Source organism: Lutra lutra, chromosome 7 (assembly GCF_902655055.1).
Source record: "Lutra lutra chromosome 7, mLutLut1.2, whole genome shotgun sequence".
Classification (NCBI taxonomy): domain Eukaryota; kingdom Metazoa; phylum Chordata; class Mammalia; order Carnivora; family Mustelidae; genus Lutra; species Lutra lutra.
Genome location: NC_062284.1, coordinates 117,318,894 through 117,337,080, shown reverse-complemented (window position 1 = coordinate 117,337,080; position 18,187 = coordinate 117,318,894). Strand labels below are relative to the sequence as shown.

The window sequence follows — 18,187 nt, the reverse complement described above, 5'->3', positions numbered from 1 at the left end:
AAAAAAAAATATTTTAGATACTGCAGCCACATTTTGACTTTTATTGTAATTGTTTGTATCTGTATAGTCAGAATTGTGTTTGAGAGCTCCCAACCACCAGTGCTCTCTTTTTCTCTCAGTCTCAGGATCTCACCAACAATGCAGTGTACACCAAGTGTTCTTAAACGGAGATGCACTGAGCTTATACATAAGCCACGGTGTGCTGGTCTACTTCACATTTTGCTACAGTAGGGGTCAACAAGTTGACCAATAATAATAAATTTTAAAAGATTCTGTGCAAGTTTTAATATGAGAACAATTTTCCCCAACTTTTCCTAAGTTAACTTGGTTTTATTTGGCAATCAAAAAGTGAAACCTGAGGTGCCTGGGTGGCTCAGTGGGTTAAAACCTCTGCCTTCCGCTCAGGATAATCCCAGGGTCCTGGGATCGAGCCCTGCATCGGGCTCTCTGCTGAGCATGGAGCCTGCTTCTTCCTCTCTCTCTGCCTGCCTCTCTGCCTACTTGTGATCTCTGTCAAATAAATAAATAAAATCTTTAAAAAAAAAAAGTGAAACCTTTCCTGTTTAATTCAGGAAGGATTCATCTTGAATGTCAGCATTATAACCAGAGTTAAGATTTATTTCCATCTTGACCTTCTATAATCCATATTTTCATAAAGTGAGATACTAACACATGTACATCAATTTTGATTACTGCCTTTTTACTTACTAAGAACATTTTTCCATGTCCCTAAAAACTCTCCCTAAGGGGCACCTGGGTGGCTCAGTGGGTTAAAGCCTCTGCCTTCAGCTCAGGTCATGATCTCAGGGTCCTGGCATGGAGCCCCGCATTGGGCTCTCTGCTCAGCGGGGAGCCTGCTTCCCCCTGAGATCTCTCCGCCTGCCTCTCTGCCTACTTGTGATCTCTCTCTCTCTCTGTCAAATAAATAAATAAAATCTTAAAAAACACACTTAAAAAAAAAAAAAACTCTTCCTAAACATTATCTTTTATAGCTACCTAGTATTCTATCACATGGTGTTATGGTCTAAATTTGGCCCCCAAAAAGATATGCTGAAGCCCTGATGTCCAGTAACTCAGAACGTGACCTTATTTGGAAACAGAGTCCTTGCAGATGTAAATGGTGACGTTAAGATGAGGTCACAGTGGAGATACAGTGACAGATGGAAAACAGCACGTGAAGATGGAAGCAGAGTGAAACCAAGGAATGCCAAAGACTGCTGACCATTACCAGAAGTTAGGAGAGCAGCATGGAACAGATTCTCCCTCACTGCTGCCACCTTGATTTCCAACTTTCTCCAAAACTGTGAGAGAGAAAACTCTGTTGTTCTAAGCCACCCAATTTGTGGTACTTTGTTATAGCAGCCCACAGAAACTATAATGCCCATGGTATAGATTCCATGAACTTTCTCAACTGTTCCCCTATATAAGACATTTAGTTGGTTTCCAATTATTCCCCTATGAACAAAACTGCTAAGAATACTTTATATATTTTTTTATTTGCATTTTAAATTATTTCCATGGAACACATTCCAAGTAGAATTACTATGTAAGGTGTATAAGTATTTCAAGACTTTGATGTGTTTTGTCAAAATAATTTCCAGAAAGTTCTATGTTCTAGAGTAATTATAAATTTTTTCCTAATTTTAATAAGCAAAGAAAGAAAGAGAGCAATATGGAATTTAAATTTGAATTTCTATAACTACTAGTGAGAGTAAATTATTTTCACGATTATTAGTTACTTGAATTACCTTATTTTTAAATCATATGTCCTTACAGAAAACACCTTTCATTTGCATGGAAAAACACTAACCTTTCATATATGAGAAGACAAAAATGAAGATATATTTAAACTAATGGGAAATCTAAAATCTATAAAACCAAATTCAGTATCATAAGTCTTCCGAGTATAATACCTGGAAATACTTAGAAATTTATTACAATCATGCAATTATTCTTCAAAGCCAAAGTGGGTTAGGAGGAAAGAAAACGAAAATATAGACATTTTCCTTTCATACAAGAAAAGTAGTCTCCTTAGATATTGTTCATTTTGTATATACTTCAGTGATTAAGGTTTTCTTTTTAAATGCTTGGATTAAATTAAATAAATAAAAAAATCTAAATAAAAATAAAATTTAAAAAATCTTTTTATTTTATTTTTATTTAAATTTATTTTATAAATGCAACATTGGACAATGAACTACCAAGTATTTTTGAAGCACAAAATTGTCTTTAAAAAGCAATGAATATGTAGTTTGCAATTTCCCCAAAACAAAACACTTTCTCATTCCAATTCTTTACATAGTTTAAAGTGACAAATATGAATAAATAAATAAATAAATAAATAAATAAATAAAAAGAAATTCAAACACAAACAGCCACTTACATGAGAGCCATCCTTTGCTGAAGATTTGAAATGCACGGGTTTGGGCAATGTCAGTGTTCCTTTTATAGAAATAGTAGGAGTGTCTCCACAATTAGAAGGCCAACTTAAATCTCTGCACTAAAAAAATTAAAAATACAGTTTAAATTTTACAAAGAATCCTAAAAATACAAATATTTGATGTATTTCTTGAGTTAATGACTTAAATACAAGCCATAAAAGTAAATGTCAGTGTACTGAGAACTTTTGTTTCATCTATATTAAAATAATTTGACATTTAATGTTCCAGACAGCATATCAATTTCCTTCTTGAGGTTAAAAACCACAATTCCATCAGACCTACAGATTTAGTTTCTTTAGAGTCTCTTTAAAATACTGTTTTCTGCAGAATACTACAAAATCCTAAATTCCAAAGAAGGTATTGTCCATTACCCAGAGAGAGCAACAGATGTTTATAACGAAAACATTCAATTTTGTCAGAAAAGTTGGTATTTGCTAAATCAACTTACCTGCAAAACTGTGATCCAGATCTGCTCTACTGAAGAATTATAAAACACTTTCACATTCAATCTCCCAAAATCTCTTTCATCTCCTGACAGAGTAATTGTATCTGAATTGTAAAAGAACAAGGACATTTGAAATGCTATGCAATCCTTCTCATCCAATTATGCTTTGACACAATCTAATTTTAAGAGCACAACTGAAAATTGCCATTTTTTTTAAGTTGCCACTTTAATTAAAGACAAAAATCTCACTTCAGTGTTACTATTGGAGTGCTAAGAGAAGACCTTCTATAAGAAGTACATTGGCTTGAAAACTTAACTCAAATACAGCCTGAGTGACTTAAGTTAAAACTAAGATACACTTTCCCAAATAACACTGACATGGCTTTAATCCTGGATGCTTCTGGAAGTTTCTGCAATAGAATACTTCAAAAACAAACAAAAGGCACATCACTGCTTTGTGTGTGTTTTTTTTTAAGATTTTATTTATTTATTTGACAGAGATCACAAGTAGGCAGAGAGGCAGGCAGAGAGAGGAGGAAGCAGGCTCCCTGCTGAGCAGAGAGCTCGATGCGGACTTGATCCCAGGACCCTGGGATCATGACCTCAGCCGAAACAGAAGCTTTAACCCACTGAGCCACCCAGGAGCCCTGCTTTGTGTTTTTTAAAGATACTTTCATGCCTGAACCCTAAAATGGGCTACCTGATCGGAGTATTCACATGCAGATAACAGATATAACCATCTAGAAGTTTTCTCTTTTACCCTACCATATATATATTCAAAATACTATTAGGTAGAAATAATTTCCTTAAAAAAAGAATATAAGAAGAAGGCACTTTATTCCTTACCCAGGCTTCTGTTACTGCCCTGGGAATTTTTCCTTGAAGAAGAAGTGCTAGGCATGCTGGACCAGGAATCATGTCTCTAGAGATAAAAATTGTTCTTGAGTCTGCTATCGCACATCAAACTTTAAAGATTCTGAAACTTAACCCCCAGCACCCACTCTGGTATCAAACTGCATGCTAACCATGTTGACAGTGCTACTGGTCAGAATGTCTCTCTTTTAGATGGTAAAGAGAAAAAAAGCTTTCTGTCTATGTTACCAGGAAAATCTTCAATAGCTTACTTAGTCACATATAGGGAAAGCCTTTGCTGTTTGGAGTGTGGTTTTATAATAAGGAAAAAGAAATTACTGCTTGTTTCCTATTTGAAAGTACCAGTAAAAATAAGAATACATTTGGAAGTGCCTTGTTACTTAAAAACCTGCTATGTAGCAGTCATTAAAGCATGGTCCCTCTCAACCAGCAAGATCAACATCACCGGGGAACTTGCTGGAAAGACAAACTGAAGCCCCCAGTGCAGAGCTACAGAATCAAATACTCTGGGGGTATGATGGGCTGCCGGAATTTTAACAAGCTCACCAACCTATTCTGATACACATTCAAGGGCTGGTGCTCTGCAGAATTAATTCTGCGAGAAATTAACCCTGACAATTCTGAAGGATTATTTAGAATACACTTCCATTTTAATAAAATACATGTATATACACTCACATGGAAAAAAAACCCTTAAGTATCTAGAACAGTATTTTCATGTGCTTTTATTCTCAGTTATAGGAATACAGGTGAGCTGTCTTTTTTACTTTGCTTAACTCTATTTTGTAATTTTTAATAATCACAATTTACTTATGCTTTTATAAGAAACTTTAAACATCAAAAAATAATTCTATTTCAAAAATAGGAGGATGCTGGGTTAATATTAATGAGTAATTAAAATCTTGTATCTCAATAGAAATACTAATTTTTACTAAGTAGGTACCTGATTCAATAAGGAAGGTTTAATCAATAAGCACTTCTAATCATATCTTTTCTAAATTCCAAATGCCTTCAAGATTACCTGAGTGCATACTAACTGAGAAAGGTAAGATTCATTTAAAAAAAGAAAAAGAAAAAAAAAATGCCTTTTAATAGTCAGCTGAAAAATGTGGAAAAATGCACATGGGAAATGTTAAGTATTTATTCTTCAGATATTACCACAGATTTATCTACAAAAGGTCTATACATGTTGTTTCTAATGTAATTCACACATTCCTCAATTTTTTAGCTTGCAAATAAGTTATTCTATACAATTTATATCAATAATTCACCTGCATGAACCGCTGAGATGAACTTGTAAGATCAAACATAGACTTGCTTAGCCCAGGGGAACTGGGAAGTTTGCTGGTCCTTAAGTCACAAACTACAAAGAAACATGGAAAAATTTCTTTTTATCAAAGAAGATAAAACATTGGAATTTTACTTAATCACTATGAACTAAATCTCTATAGGAGTGCATCATGAATATTAATGCAATCTATTGAAGAGACAAAGTCTTCTACTAAAGTTTAAATTTTTTTTTCGATTATTTTACTTTGGTTCAAATAGAAACTAACATAAATCAAACAACACATTTTCACAACCACATCAAATATTGAGCAGGAAAAACTCATTCTTTCTGTTTACATTACAATTCTTCATTCCATAGAACACTCTAAGAGAATGTAGGTCTTCTGTGCTAAATGCAATTCAACAACATAATGAGCATTTAGTACATTAAAAAAATATACTGAATTCCATGTGTTCCTATATTTCTAGTTTATATTTCTAGTTTCCTTCCTAAACTAGAAGATTCCTTTTTTTTTTTTTTTTTTTTTTTTTTTTACAAATTTTATTTATTTGACAGAGAAAGAGAGCAAGCACAAGCAGTGGGGAGTGGCAGGCAGAGGGAGAGGGAGAAGCAGGCTCCCCTCTGAGCAGGGAGCCCAACACCGGGCTCAATCCCAGGACCCTGGGATCATGATCTGAGCCAAAAGCAGACGCTTAACAACTGAGCCACCCTGGCACCCAAAATTAGAAGATTCTTAAGGAGTGGAGCTCAGTACATTAAGCGTGTATTCTAAAACAGTGCTGAAATAAACATTTAAATAAATACTTCTGCCTTGTTTTTAGCACCTCGCCCTGAATTCCGTTGTTGGGATAGCCATATACATTAAAAACTTGAAAAACAGAATTTTGTGAATCACATATGTACATGAAAGTCTAAAATTGATATAGCGCTCAAATATTAAACTAAGAAAGTCCTATGATCATGCAGGCATTTTCTGTTTTCTTCGGTCATGTCTGTAATCTCATCATGAGTTTGTAAATTTATAATTTTCACTGAATAGAGCAGGAAAGAAAGAAGCTAATAAGTATCTGTTGCAGAGTTTCTCAATGGATAGAGGATACAGAAAAAAAATGAAACTTTTCAAAAAAGGACAAATTAAATGGAACTGGAACTACCAATACACATAATTCATTAATCCTTCAATTTTCACATTAGATAGAATACCACAGAGATGCCATAACGTTTATCATATCACTTCTGAAGCCTGCTTTTCTCTTATTTTTTTATTTTTGATAATTAGAATCCTCTCTTCTAGGGTCTTAGATTTCATTTGATTTCTACAGTTGTTAGAGAGAAACACGAAGAGAAAACACACAAAAAAGTTTTCATACCTGATCCGTACAGTCTCGCCGCTTCTGAACGAGGAGGAAGGCGCCGGCTCAGATCAGGTGAAATGTGCGGATACCTGTAGCACGGGTTGTAAATGTCATAGCCAGGTCCGTGCTGGGATGAACTGGAAAGTTCTACCTTTCGATCTCCAAAAGATGCTCTGGCAGATCCTGAAAGTAAGTGTTTCTAAAGTTTTATAATACACTTTTCTTGGAGTTATTAGCTAACAGCTAATGCAGCCAAGGCAGAGGGAAAAAATTTTTGTCTCAAGTAATACCAAATCACATGTGTTTGAAATATAAAAAAAAAAGCACACATTTATTGAGCTCTGCATGGAGTCTTCTGCCAGAGATCAGCTACGAGCCCTGCTTTCAGGACAGTCTGGTAAATTTTTGGCATTTTTCTTTGCCCCATAAACAATTCTGTATTTTGTGATCTGAGTTTCCTTTTATTTTTCTACTTACACAAAGAACACCTTTTAAGTAAAAAGATAATCATTGTTTTGATGAAGATGCAGAACATTTATAAAAACTGACAGCAAGCTGAGGGACACAGAACAATTCTTAATAACTCTGAAAGGACTGAAATCACAGAGTAATGTTCTCTAATCACAATGCAATAAAGTTAGCAATCAACAAAAAGGTGATTAGAAAATATTTATATGGAAACACAAAGGTCCTAGGATAACCAAAACAAATCTTTAAGGAGAAAAACAAGATTAAAAGATCTGTGCTACCGGGTATTAAGAACAGAACACTGGCACAATAAAGTAAGACTGAGCAGAACAGAAAGAGACACACATTATTTTGTGGACATTAGATTTACAATCAATGTGGCACTGGAAAACGGTGCAGAAAGAACAGTCTTATCACTAAAAGGTGCTAAGACAATTAGATATTGATATATACTAAAAAAACCTTCATCCCAACTTAAAACATTCACAAAACAGTAATTTCAATTGGATGTGGGTCTGAACTAAATGTTAAAGGCAAACCAATAAAACTTATACACTTAAATGTATAAGGCAGTTTTCACAGCCTTTGAGCAGGGAAGAACTTCTTAAATGGAACATAGCATTTATCATAAAAAATTTTTAATACACCAAACTACATTAAAATTGACATTTTCCATTTTTCTAGACTATTGAAGAGGGTGCAAAGGTAACCCACAGTGTGGGAGAAGACATGTACAAGAAGCAGAACCGACAAAGGGCTCATGGCTAGAATACATCAGGAATTCCCACAAATCAGTAAGGAAAAGACAGGCAGGCCCACATATAAATTGGCTGTAGGACTCGAGCAGGCACTTCAGAAGAGAGGCTATCCAAATAGCCAAAAAATATGAGCGGGTGCTCAATTTCATTAGTCACGAGGCAAATGCAAACGAAAACTCCAAGGAGATTCCACTGCAGACTCACCGGGTGGTTAAAATCAAAAAGCCTGACAAAAGCCAGTGTGGACAAGAGGAGCGCAACATGAACTACCAAGCTTGGCTGGTGGGAATTATAAACTGAGGCAATCCCCGCAGAAAACAGTGTGGAAAACTCGACGAAGGCTGAGCTATGCATACCCTGTGACATGACAGTGCCGTTCTGGGACACATACACGACTGAAATGCCTGCAGGTGTGCTCCCCGAGACTCATACAAGCATGTCCGTAAGCATCATTATCCATCACGACCAAAAAATCAGAAAAAACTCAATGACCATCAACAGTAAAATGGACTGTAGTTTATACCTACAATGACCATCAACGGTAAAATGACTGTAGTTTATACCTACTACTAAAAGCAACTTTTGTATGCTGTACTGACACATGGCTGTATACCATGCCATTTGGGGTAAAAATGAATCTATTTTTTAATAAATACAATTAAATATATTGTACAGATATTAAAACCAACTGAAGCTACTGACAACAATGTGAATGACTCTCACAAAAATGATGTTGAATGAAAGAACCCATAAACAGGAGACTATGCTAAGTATGGCATTTCATTTACCTAAAGGTCAGAACACAGAAAAAAATAAACCATGACATTTAGGGATATGTGCTTCGGTGGTTAAAAAAAAAAAAAAAGCAAAAAAAAAGGGCAGAACAGCAAGGAAGCAATAATCGCTGCAGTTGGGACCTGATTACTCTGGAGTGACAGAAAAGAGGGAAGAGGGAGGCGTCTGTGTACTGGGGTGATACATATTTGTTTACTTGAGTGGTGGCCATACATGTGTTTTGTTTAATAAATTACGGAACTATGTATTTCTGCTTTGTTCCTTTTGTTCTTTTTTTTTTTTTTTTAAAGATTTTATTTATTTATTTGACAGAGAGATCACAAGCAGGCAGAGAGGCAGGCAGAGAGAGAGGAGGAAGCAGGCTCCCTGCCGAGCAGAGAGCCCGATGCGGGGCTCGATCCCAGGACCCTGAGATCATGACCCGAGCCGAAGGCAGCGGCTTAACCCACTGAGCCACCCAGGCGCCCCTTGTTCTTTTTTTCTACATGTGCATATTTCCTAATTAAAAAGGGTAAAACAGTAGATCAAATTCCTTCCAAAGTTCAGAATTGTATTGGAAATAATATAGAGACATAAAATAAAGTTTTCAAGCATTTAAATTATTACCATCTTTTCATCCTCTTCATCCTATTTAAAATAGAACCCACAGTATAAACCAATACTTTCTGAATTAAGCTAACCCATAAAACAGGTGGCTTCATACTGAGTTCAGAAAAGAAAAATAAAATATGGGGTTATGAGGTGAGATCTTACACTTACCCAGTTCAAATAACTATGTGTGTAATCCAACACAATACACAGGCAGAGGGGTGCCAAGAGGGAGTTATGATGCCAAAGAGCTTTGTGAGGAGCCTGTACACCTTAGGAACTAACCCTTAAGTCATTCAGCGCACAAGCACTACCACAAGTCTGTTTATGGTAACAAGGATACACTGTCATGAGTCGTAGCACCAAAGATGACTCACTACCTTTATAGGCTACACCTAAAAAAGAATATTCTGATTTCATTTTTCCTTAACAGAATTCCAATTTTCCCCTCAAATGGTATACAGTGATATCATTTTTAAAGTTCAAGAGGAACTTCTCTCAATTTACAGAACACAGTGCTATAAAACTAACATAGAGTAACATTTACTTTACACCTCTCAAAAGATCTATTTAATGCATTCTCTTAATGGAAAGGTAGACAGATATGTGACAAAGCAAGCATGGCAAGATGTTAGTGACAGAATCTGTGTGTTACAAAGCAGTAAGCGACAGCAATGAAACAAAACACATTTCAAATACTTGACATAAAATGTCAGTCATTACTGACAGTGGTCGGCCCTATCTCCCCTCAAAATTTCCTTGTCAGCCCATCACTCATAGGCACATACACATACAGCAGGTACATGTCTGACTTCTAGAGTTAGAAACCAAGAACACTTTCTTGACTCTAATAGAGTCATCTTTCTCTCCAATATGATCAAAATCAGATGGCTTTACCACATACTCACTGAGCCTATAATTTAAGTGTAAACCCATTTCTTCATTCATTCAAATCAAAAAGCAATCTGTTTTCCAGTGACCTAGTAAAACAGACAAAAGAAGAACTACCACATATAGCCAGGTAGGTATTTCTTATTTTCTGATTATGAAAATAATACATAAGATACCCTAAATGTTTAAGAATACAGAATTTATTAAATAAATTATGGTACATCTACATATTTAATACTACGGGGCCATTAAAAAGCAATGAACATGAAAACATGTTCACAATGTGTGACAAGAATAAAACAGATTACCAAACTGTTTATATAGTTTAATCCCAATCCTGTTAACAAGTACGAGAGAAAGAGGAAGACCAATGATCAGGGTGTGCTGTGGCCAAGAGCTTGTAAACACTGCTTTTGAGAGACACTGCTGCCATGCAAAACTAGGTGGTGGGCCAAGCATGGGGTTCCTCTTTTGAAGAAAGAAGGAAGAAAGGAAGGGAGGGGGGAGGGAGGAAGGAAGCAAGGAAGGAAAGAAGTAAAGATGGAAGGAAGATGGATCACTCCTACCAAACCCAAGTCTCCTGCAGATAACAACAGTACACTGTAGACCAAAAACCCTGAAGGGATTGGAGACTGAGCAGAAGCAGGGCATATTCAGGACAGCACTGACTCTTGGAAGAAAGGGAATGGCCACCTGTTTTTAATGACTGTCTGCTTTAGCACAAGCCAAAGTTGGTGCTGCACAGGGCAGATAAAATGCCAAAAGAAAATCCACACTCTTTCTGGCCTAAAGAACCAGAGGGTAGAGTTCAGAGCAACCACAGCTGCTAGAAAGTAAGGTGGGTATCTTAGAAAGGAAAAAGCCCCAAATTCTGTGAATAAAGTCTGCTCAAACATCTGGCTGATCCCTGAGCCACACATATGCGGGACAGACTCCAACTAAGGATACAAAAACCAAGGTGAGATAAGAGCTGCCATCAAAGACACAGAATTTGCAGCATAGTCCAACAAAGTTCATCGCCTGGTTAAAAGAAAGAAAAAAAGGCGGGGGGGACCCTCTTACCTCAGAGTAATATAATGGATTCTAAAGTGTCCATGACACAACATTCCAAACCCAGAATACAATCCAAAATTACTCCATACACAATGAAACATGGAAAGGTGACCCATTCCCCCCCCAAAAAAAAGACAAACCTTAGAATCCAAACCTAAATGACTCCGATGTTAGAATTAACAGAGAAACATATTAAAGCCCAAAGACATAGAAGAAAATAGGCTTATGGTAATGAAAAAAAAAAAAAGAAAACAAAATCACAGCAAAGAAACAAAATATATGAGAAAGAACCAAATGTAAATTCAACAACTGAGAAACACAATGTCTAAAATAAAAATTCACTGGATGGGCTTAACAGCTGTATGACAGAGGAAAGAGACAGTGAACTTGAAAATCAATAATATCCAATCTTAAGGGTAGGGGAAATGGTGAACAACAAGCAAAAGAAGTCTCAGAGGCCCATAAAACAATATAAAAAGGTCCAACATTTGTCTAATTGGAGTTCCAGAATGAGAAGAAAGGATGGGGCAGAAAATCATATTTGGAAAAATATTCTAGATTTTGATAGGAGTTTGGATTACAATGTTACATGCATTTGTCCAAACTCAACAAAAACAAACTCAAAACTGAGGCAGTTCATTTTGTATAAGGTTTATGTCAAAAGAAGAAAATTGTAAACAGACACTGAACTCTTTTGATAAAGTATATATATGCTTAAGTATTCGGAAGGAAATGTATCAGTGTCTTCAATTTATTGTGAAATGTGTTCTCCACCCCGCTCCAACTCATAAAGGGTTAATAACAGATACAGGAATCGATAGATAGATATGTGATAAAGTATGGTAAAATATTAATGATCAATTCTATGTGGTGGATATATGGGTATTCACTGTTATAGTCTTTCAACTTCTTTGTATGTTTGAAATTTTTCACAAAAAAATTTTGAGGGGGGAAAACATTGTGACAGTGTTTCAATGGACTAAAGCAAATTATTTTTAAAATACAAGAATTTCATGTTGTTTCTTCTTATCATCATAATTCCACTGGCCTCTAACATCAGCCAAAATCTACCCAATGAATCTATCTCACTCAAGTGGCTATTTAGACTGAGAAGTTGCATATACAATGGAATATTACTCAGTCATTCAAAAAAAAAAAAAAAACTTACCATTTGCAAGGACGTGGATGGAACTAGAATATTATGCTAAGCAAAATAAGTCAGTCAGAGAAAGACAAATATCCTATGATTTCATTCATCTGTGGAATTTAAGAAACAGAACAGATGAACACAGAGGAAGGGAAGAAAAAAAAAAGATGAAACCAGAGAGACAAACCACAAGAGACACTTAATCATAGGAAACAAACTTAGGGTTGCTGGAGGGGAAGTGGGTGGGGGGATGGGGTGATTGGGTGATGGGCATTAAGGAGGGCATGTGATGGAATGAGCACTGGGTGTTAAATGCAACTGATGAATCACTAAACTCTTTAACAATACACTATATGTTAATTGATTTTAAATTTTTTTTAAAAGGCCACATCTACACACAAATGTGTGTTGGTTGTGATCAGATTTCATAATGGGACCTTTCAAAAATATTATACATTAAGTTCCTCTGCAGAAAGAGCAAAACAAAAAAAAATAAAATAAAAAGTTATACATAAAAAATTTTAAAACTCTCAAGTTATAAAAGAGCAAAATCACAGAAACAATAGCATTTAAATGCTATGCGTTGATCTTTAAATCCTGCGTGTCATTTTTTTACCTTCAAGTTCCTCCAGATGTGACAGAGTTCCTGGTACCCTGGGCTGAACATATGAGAGCTTAAACCTGGGCACCACAAATGGTACGTCTTTGCCATCAGATGGTAATTTGGAAAGCAAGTAATCCTCAGTACAGCCAACCTGAGGCTTTACCGAAACAGCAGTCAACGGAGGGACAGAGACAGGGGTATCCTGAGTCTCTGAGACTGCTGCTTGAAAGTCTCTCTCCCTGGAAACTGCATGTAAAAGAAGAAAAAACAAAAGAAAAAAGAAAAATCACAAATATGAATGTAGAGTTATCTCTAATAATCTAAAGTTAGCAAACTTTGGTACTTACTTCATCATTTTAGAACAAACTGCTAATATAGAAACCTCTACGTAGTTTTCCTATCAAGCACTTCTGGAATCTACATTAATTCTGTCCAGGCAATATTTGAGAAATTAATATACTATTTCTGAAGTATACCAACTTATCATAATGGTAAAAGCAGTTTTTAAAGAAACTCATTCCTACAAAAGAGTTCACAGATGGAAAACAAGTTTATTTTGTAGTTAATTCCATGATGCTTTTAAGTAAAATACTGTCAACAAAGCAATTCTTGTTGTCAGTACTGGTGGTTAACATCAGTCTTAAATATATAAAAGTATTCTGAAAAGAAGCTAAAGGTCTCCAAGTCTACAAAAACTTCACCCAATTACAAAAAAAAAATGTATTTTTACCCTAATATAATGGCAACTTTCCCTGTTCTAGCTTCTGTGACCCATTTTGTCCCTGTCTCAAAGGCTGATGACTTCGGATGGGGATGTAAAGGACACCCAGAGTTCATCTCTTATGTACAATTAGTATTGTCTGTTGACTTCAGAAACGAAAGTACAACTACTACTGTGTAGGAATTATGAAATGTTTTAATGCAAAAAGAAGCCTTCATACTCACATATACTAGGAAGCTATACTCTAGATGAAGGAATACAAGAGAAAGCCAGAGAAAAATAAAGTTCCCGTCACAAGTCAGAAGAGAGGAGGAGACCATGCAATTGAAAGGGAACTCTCCAGGAGTCCTTTATAAATGTGGGGTCTTGATGAAATAATGGGTCTCCTCTCCAGTAGTCTTTCATTTGTGAAAGGCAGTTTTTTAATGCACTGTTCGTAAACTAGAAATCGTCTTTATTCAAATGAAAGCATTTGCCAGAGTATACTGTCCCCAAACACACCCAACACTTTTCTTTCCCTGCCTTTGCCTGTACAATGTCAGCCACCTCTCACACCCAGGTCCAATTTTTACCTTCTCTTACTTCCTTCTTCCGACCCAGCTGCCGAAATCCTCTCTAGACTCCCATACCAAATGCCATCCTCTCCCTGGTAATGTCCCATGGTGTCTCCGGGGTTAATGTTGAATTTATCTCTCTCCCTCCAGACCTCAGGGTACTTTAATACTTACCTACTATGCCTCTTATTTATGTTTCTGTCTCCCCCATGAAGTTAGGAAATACGTCTCACTTATCTTTATATTATAAAATGCCACAAATAAAAAAGACACTAAATACATGTTTGTTGAAGTCAAAAGAAGCCAAACTCACAATTATGTTTTTCTGTGTCACCATAGAAACATCCTCTACAGCAACTCTTTATAAATTCTGCTGCCATTACATCCAATTTCCAATATTCAGCAATTGATAAACTTCCAATTTTAGTATTAATCTGTTGGTAGAATAGAAAACAAGTTAACATGATCATGCTTAATGCCATTAGGTATCACTAAATAAGTCATATTATCTGTCTTTCTAAGATGAATGAGGGATACAAAGCAAAAATGTTTAGAGGAAGATAGATTTTTCATCTTATATGTAATTTTGTATGAGCCAGGCTCCTTATAAGTTATTAAAGTGACATACTAAAAAATCACTAACTGAACGATCTCAATGTTAAATCTGGAAAAAAAGAAGAAAAATTGGGGTGTCTCAGTGGCTCAGTGGGTTAAAGCCACTGGTTATGGACATTGGGGAGGGTGAGTGCTGGGAAGTGTATAAGCCTGACAATTCACAGACCTGTACCCCTGAGGCAAATAATGCATTATATGTTAATTAAAAATAATTTATTAAAAAAAATTCCACCCTCAATTTTCCTTTTTGCCAGGTATATCCAAATCAATGCCCAAGCAAAATCTCCAAGAAAATATGGCACACATAAAAAGTGTGAGAAAAATTTTACTTCCTCCACATCAATTCTTTTGGAAATCCAAAGATCCTATAATGGGGCCAATAAACAACTTCATACTTTATAAGTTGGTTTAACATTTAGAATTACACAAAGAGTATTACATACATCCACACACACTCAGATACCAGCTACCTAAACCACAAATAACAAATTTCCATAAATTGGAAATAAAGGGAGTCGGTTTTATTTTACTTTCTTTTTTTTTTTTTTACTTTTTTTTTTTAAGTAATCTCGTCACCCAACATGGGGTTTGAATTTACAACCCCAAGATCAAGAGTCACGTGCTATACCAACTAAGCCAGTCAGGTGCCCCAGGAGTCTGTTATAAATTAATCAGGAACATAAAATTGTTGAAGAACTTCACATCCAATTGCCCACCCTGGCCTCACTGACTTAATTCCAAATGCACTCTCTTCATTTATGCATACTTATACTCCATACATTTTTCATGGGAAATTTCAAATGTTTACAAAAGATGATAAAATGGTATAAGAAAACCCCTATCACCCAGACTAAAGAGTTATCAATTCATAGCAATTCTTAATTCATCTCTGTGTCCCCAATTGTTTCTGGGATCTGTAAGTAACAAATCTTCTGACTTTACTTCTTTTGTGTGGGTGTACTGAAATGGCGCCTTTAATCAAATCAACCCCGGGGGGTTTCCACTTCCCCAAAGCAGGAACTCAGATGATGAGGGAGCTACCACCAACCCCCAGAGATGACTTACACCTCCCCCTTTAGCAGGTCATAAGCTGCATCTTCTCAGTGTAATACCCGAGCTCTGCTTCCAAACACGGTCACCAACAATTTGTCAAAATGCTGGACTTTTGCCCATCCGACGGGAAAGAAATGGTATCTCATGTTGTGTGTGTGGTTTTTTTTTTTTAAGATTTTATTTATTTATTTGACAGACACAGATCACAAGTAGGCAGAGAGGCAGGCAGAGAGAGAGAGAGAGAGGAGGAAGCAGGCTCCCTGCTAAGCAGAGAACTCAATCCCAGGACCCTAGGATTATGACCTGAATGGAAGGCAGAGGCTTAACCCACTGAGCCACCCAGGCACCCCATCTTGTGTTGTTTTAATTTGCATCTCTTTCAGTGTGAAGGTGGGCACCTTTTCATAAAAGGCTAATCTGTATTTGTTTCTATGAATTCCCTGTTCATTATCTCTTGCTCATCTTTCTATAAAGCTATTTTGGTCATTTCTGCCTCAGTTTTAGAGGATTTTTATATATTTGAGAGATTAACACATTATCCATGATATTAAGTGGCAAACATTCTTCCAGTGTATCATTGCCTTGTTATGGTATTCTCTGCTGAGAAAGGAAGAGAATGTGTGTGTATAAATAAGTGTATATATAAATATATATACACACAGATAAATAGAAACATACGAGTGTTTGGATACACACACATGTAGTTTTACTTATCTGTGTTTTCCCTTTTTGCTTCTGGATTTGGAGTCACAAGAAAGTTTTCCTCATACATAGGTCATAAAAGACTTCACTCATGGTTTCTTCTAATACTTAGCACGGTGTTACTACCTTCTATACTAACAGCCTGGTATGCATTATGAGAAGTAGAGCCAATCCTTCCTTTCCCAATTGGCTATTCTGGTATCAAAACATCACCATTTACTTAAAATTCCATATTTTCGTCAATGATTTTAGAATGCTGTCTTTATTACAGACTAAATTTCTATATAAAATTGGGCTTATTTCTGTATTTTCTATTCTCTGCACTTGGTCTGTCTTTTCCTGTACCACATTTTAAAATTATAATGGCTTATAACAACAGGCTTACGTATGTAAGAGGGCTAGCTCCCATCCCTACTGGTTTTCAATTTCAAGGTTTTCCTATCTATCCTGCTTATCAGTTCTTGCAAATAAACTTCATAATCTGTCTAGCCCCAGGAGAAAAAACCGAATGGTATTTTCATTAGGATTCTGTTACATTTATAAATGATTTTAGAAAAACCTGACCTTCTTTAGATGTTGTGTATGCCTACCCAGAACATTTGTTCAAAACTGCATTTGTATCTTTGGGAGTTTTTACAGTTTTTTTCATATAAGTGCAGAACTTTCCTTGTTAAGTATATGTCCTTTATAAACAGCATCTTTTGTTCCATTATCATCTTGTAACAAATTTGTTTTTAAAAAATTTATACATTTTCAGGGCACTTGGGTGGCTCAGTTGGTGGAGCATCCAACTCTTGATTTTGGCTCAGGTCATGATCTCAGGGTCATGAGATCGGGCCCCCTGCACTCAGAGTGAGTCGGCCTGTCCCTCTCTCTTTGCTCCTGCCCCAGCTCATTTTCTCTCTCCCTTTCTAAAATAAATATTTTTTAGAAATTTATATATTTTCAAAATCCCTTCTCAGCCCTAGTTTAAAGAATGCATTCCTTGACCACTCAGACTATATTAATTTCTCTCATTTGTAAACATCTAGTGAACTTTAAAAAAAATTTATATTTTTCTTGACATTTGTACCACTTGTTCTCTCTCCCCGTCTAGAATATAAACTTTTCAGAAGCAATATATACTTAGTTTCTACTTCACACTTAGCACCCTATATGATGCTGGGAATATAATAGGAAATCAGCTATGTAGTTGATAGATAAGGGAAAAAAGCAGAACAACCAGCTCATATAAAAACTCTTAATAAATTCATCAAACCACATTTCTGACCCCAGTCAGCCTGCAAATACTTGAGAGGGCTGTGGGAGGACTGCTTAAAAACGATTACTGCTTCTGGGGAAAAGGTGGATGACCTTTAAGATAATGAACTGGGGACTATGGGGGAGGAATGCAGGAAAGGAAACAAGTTTCCATGAATAAGAATAAAGCAGACAGAGTTTGCTTGGACAACTCCTAGAGGGCAGAAAGGTGTATGGAGAACCACAACGTCAGTAGAAGGTCCCACTCCAGTACCCAGCAGAGTACTGATCAGAGCATGTGTGCAAGCAAATTACAAGTCTGGGCAAAGACTACCAGAAAAGATTACAAAAACCATACCAACACCCATGAATGTTGGTATTAATGCCTGTCCCCACCAACCAAACTGGGAAACCACATAATTCACAGGATATTGGGTAGAATACTCAGAAGGGTCTGGTTTCCTTAGTGAGAAATAAAGAGCCCTAAATGCTAGTCTGCTTTCCACCTAACAAATTTAAAAAGCAAGACTCAAAAGGATCAAACCATTTTCAAAAAAACTATGTTCCAAAGCAAAAAAAAAAAAAAAAAAAAAA

The 18,187-nt window shown here is 36.1% G+C and overlaps 1 protein-coding gene across 1 annotated transcript in view; it reads right to left on the bottom strand.

Moving 5' to 3' along the window:
• The window catches only part of TC2N (tandem C2 domains, nuclear), a 39,560-nt gene that overhangs the window by 12,271 nt on the left and 9,102 nt on the right, over positions 1–18,187 (bottom strand). Inside the window, exons 2-8 of the mRNA XM_047738999.1 lie at positions 14,298–14,418; positions 12,722–12,955; positions 6,421–6,588; positions 5,031–5,122; positions 3,733–3,808; positions 2,890–2,990; positions 2,384–2,500 (exon numbers count right to left, since the gene is read on the bottom strand). Of these exons, the coding sequence (XP_047594955.1) occupies positions 2,384–2,500; positions 2,890–2,990; positions 3,733–3,808; positions 5,031–5,122; positions 6,421–6,588; positions 12,722–12,955; positions 14,298–14,364 (855 nt within the window). The 5' untranslated portion in view covers positions 14,365–14,418. The remainder of the gene's footprint in view (positions 1–2,383; positions 2,501–2,889; positions 2,991–3,732; positions 3,809–5,030; positions 5,123–6,420; positions 6,589–12,721; positions 12,956–14,297; positions 14,419–18,187) is intronic.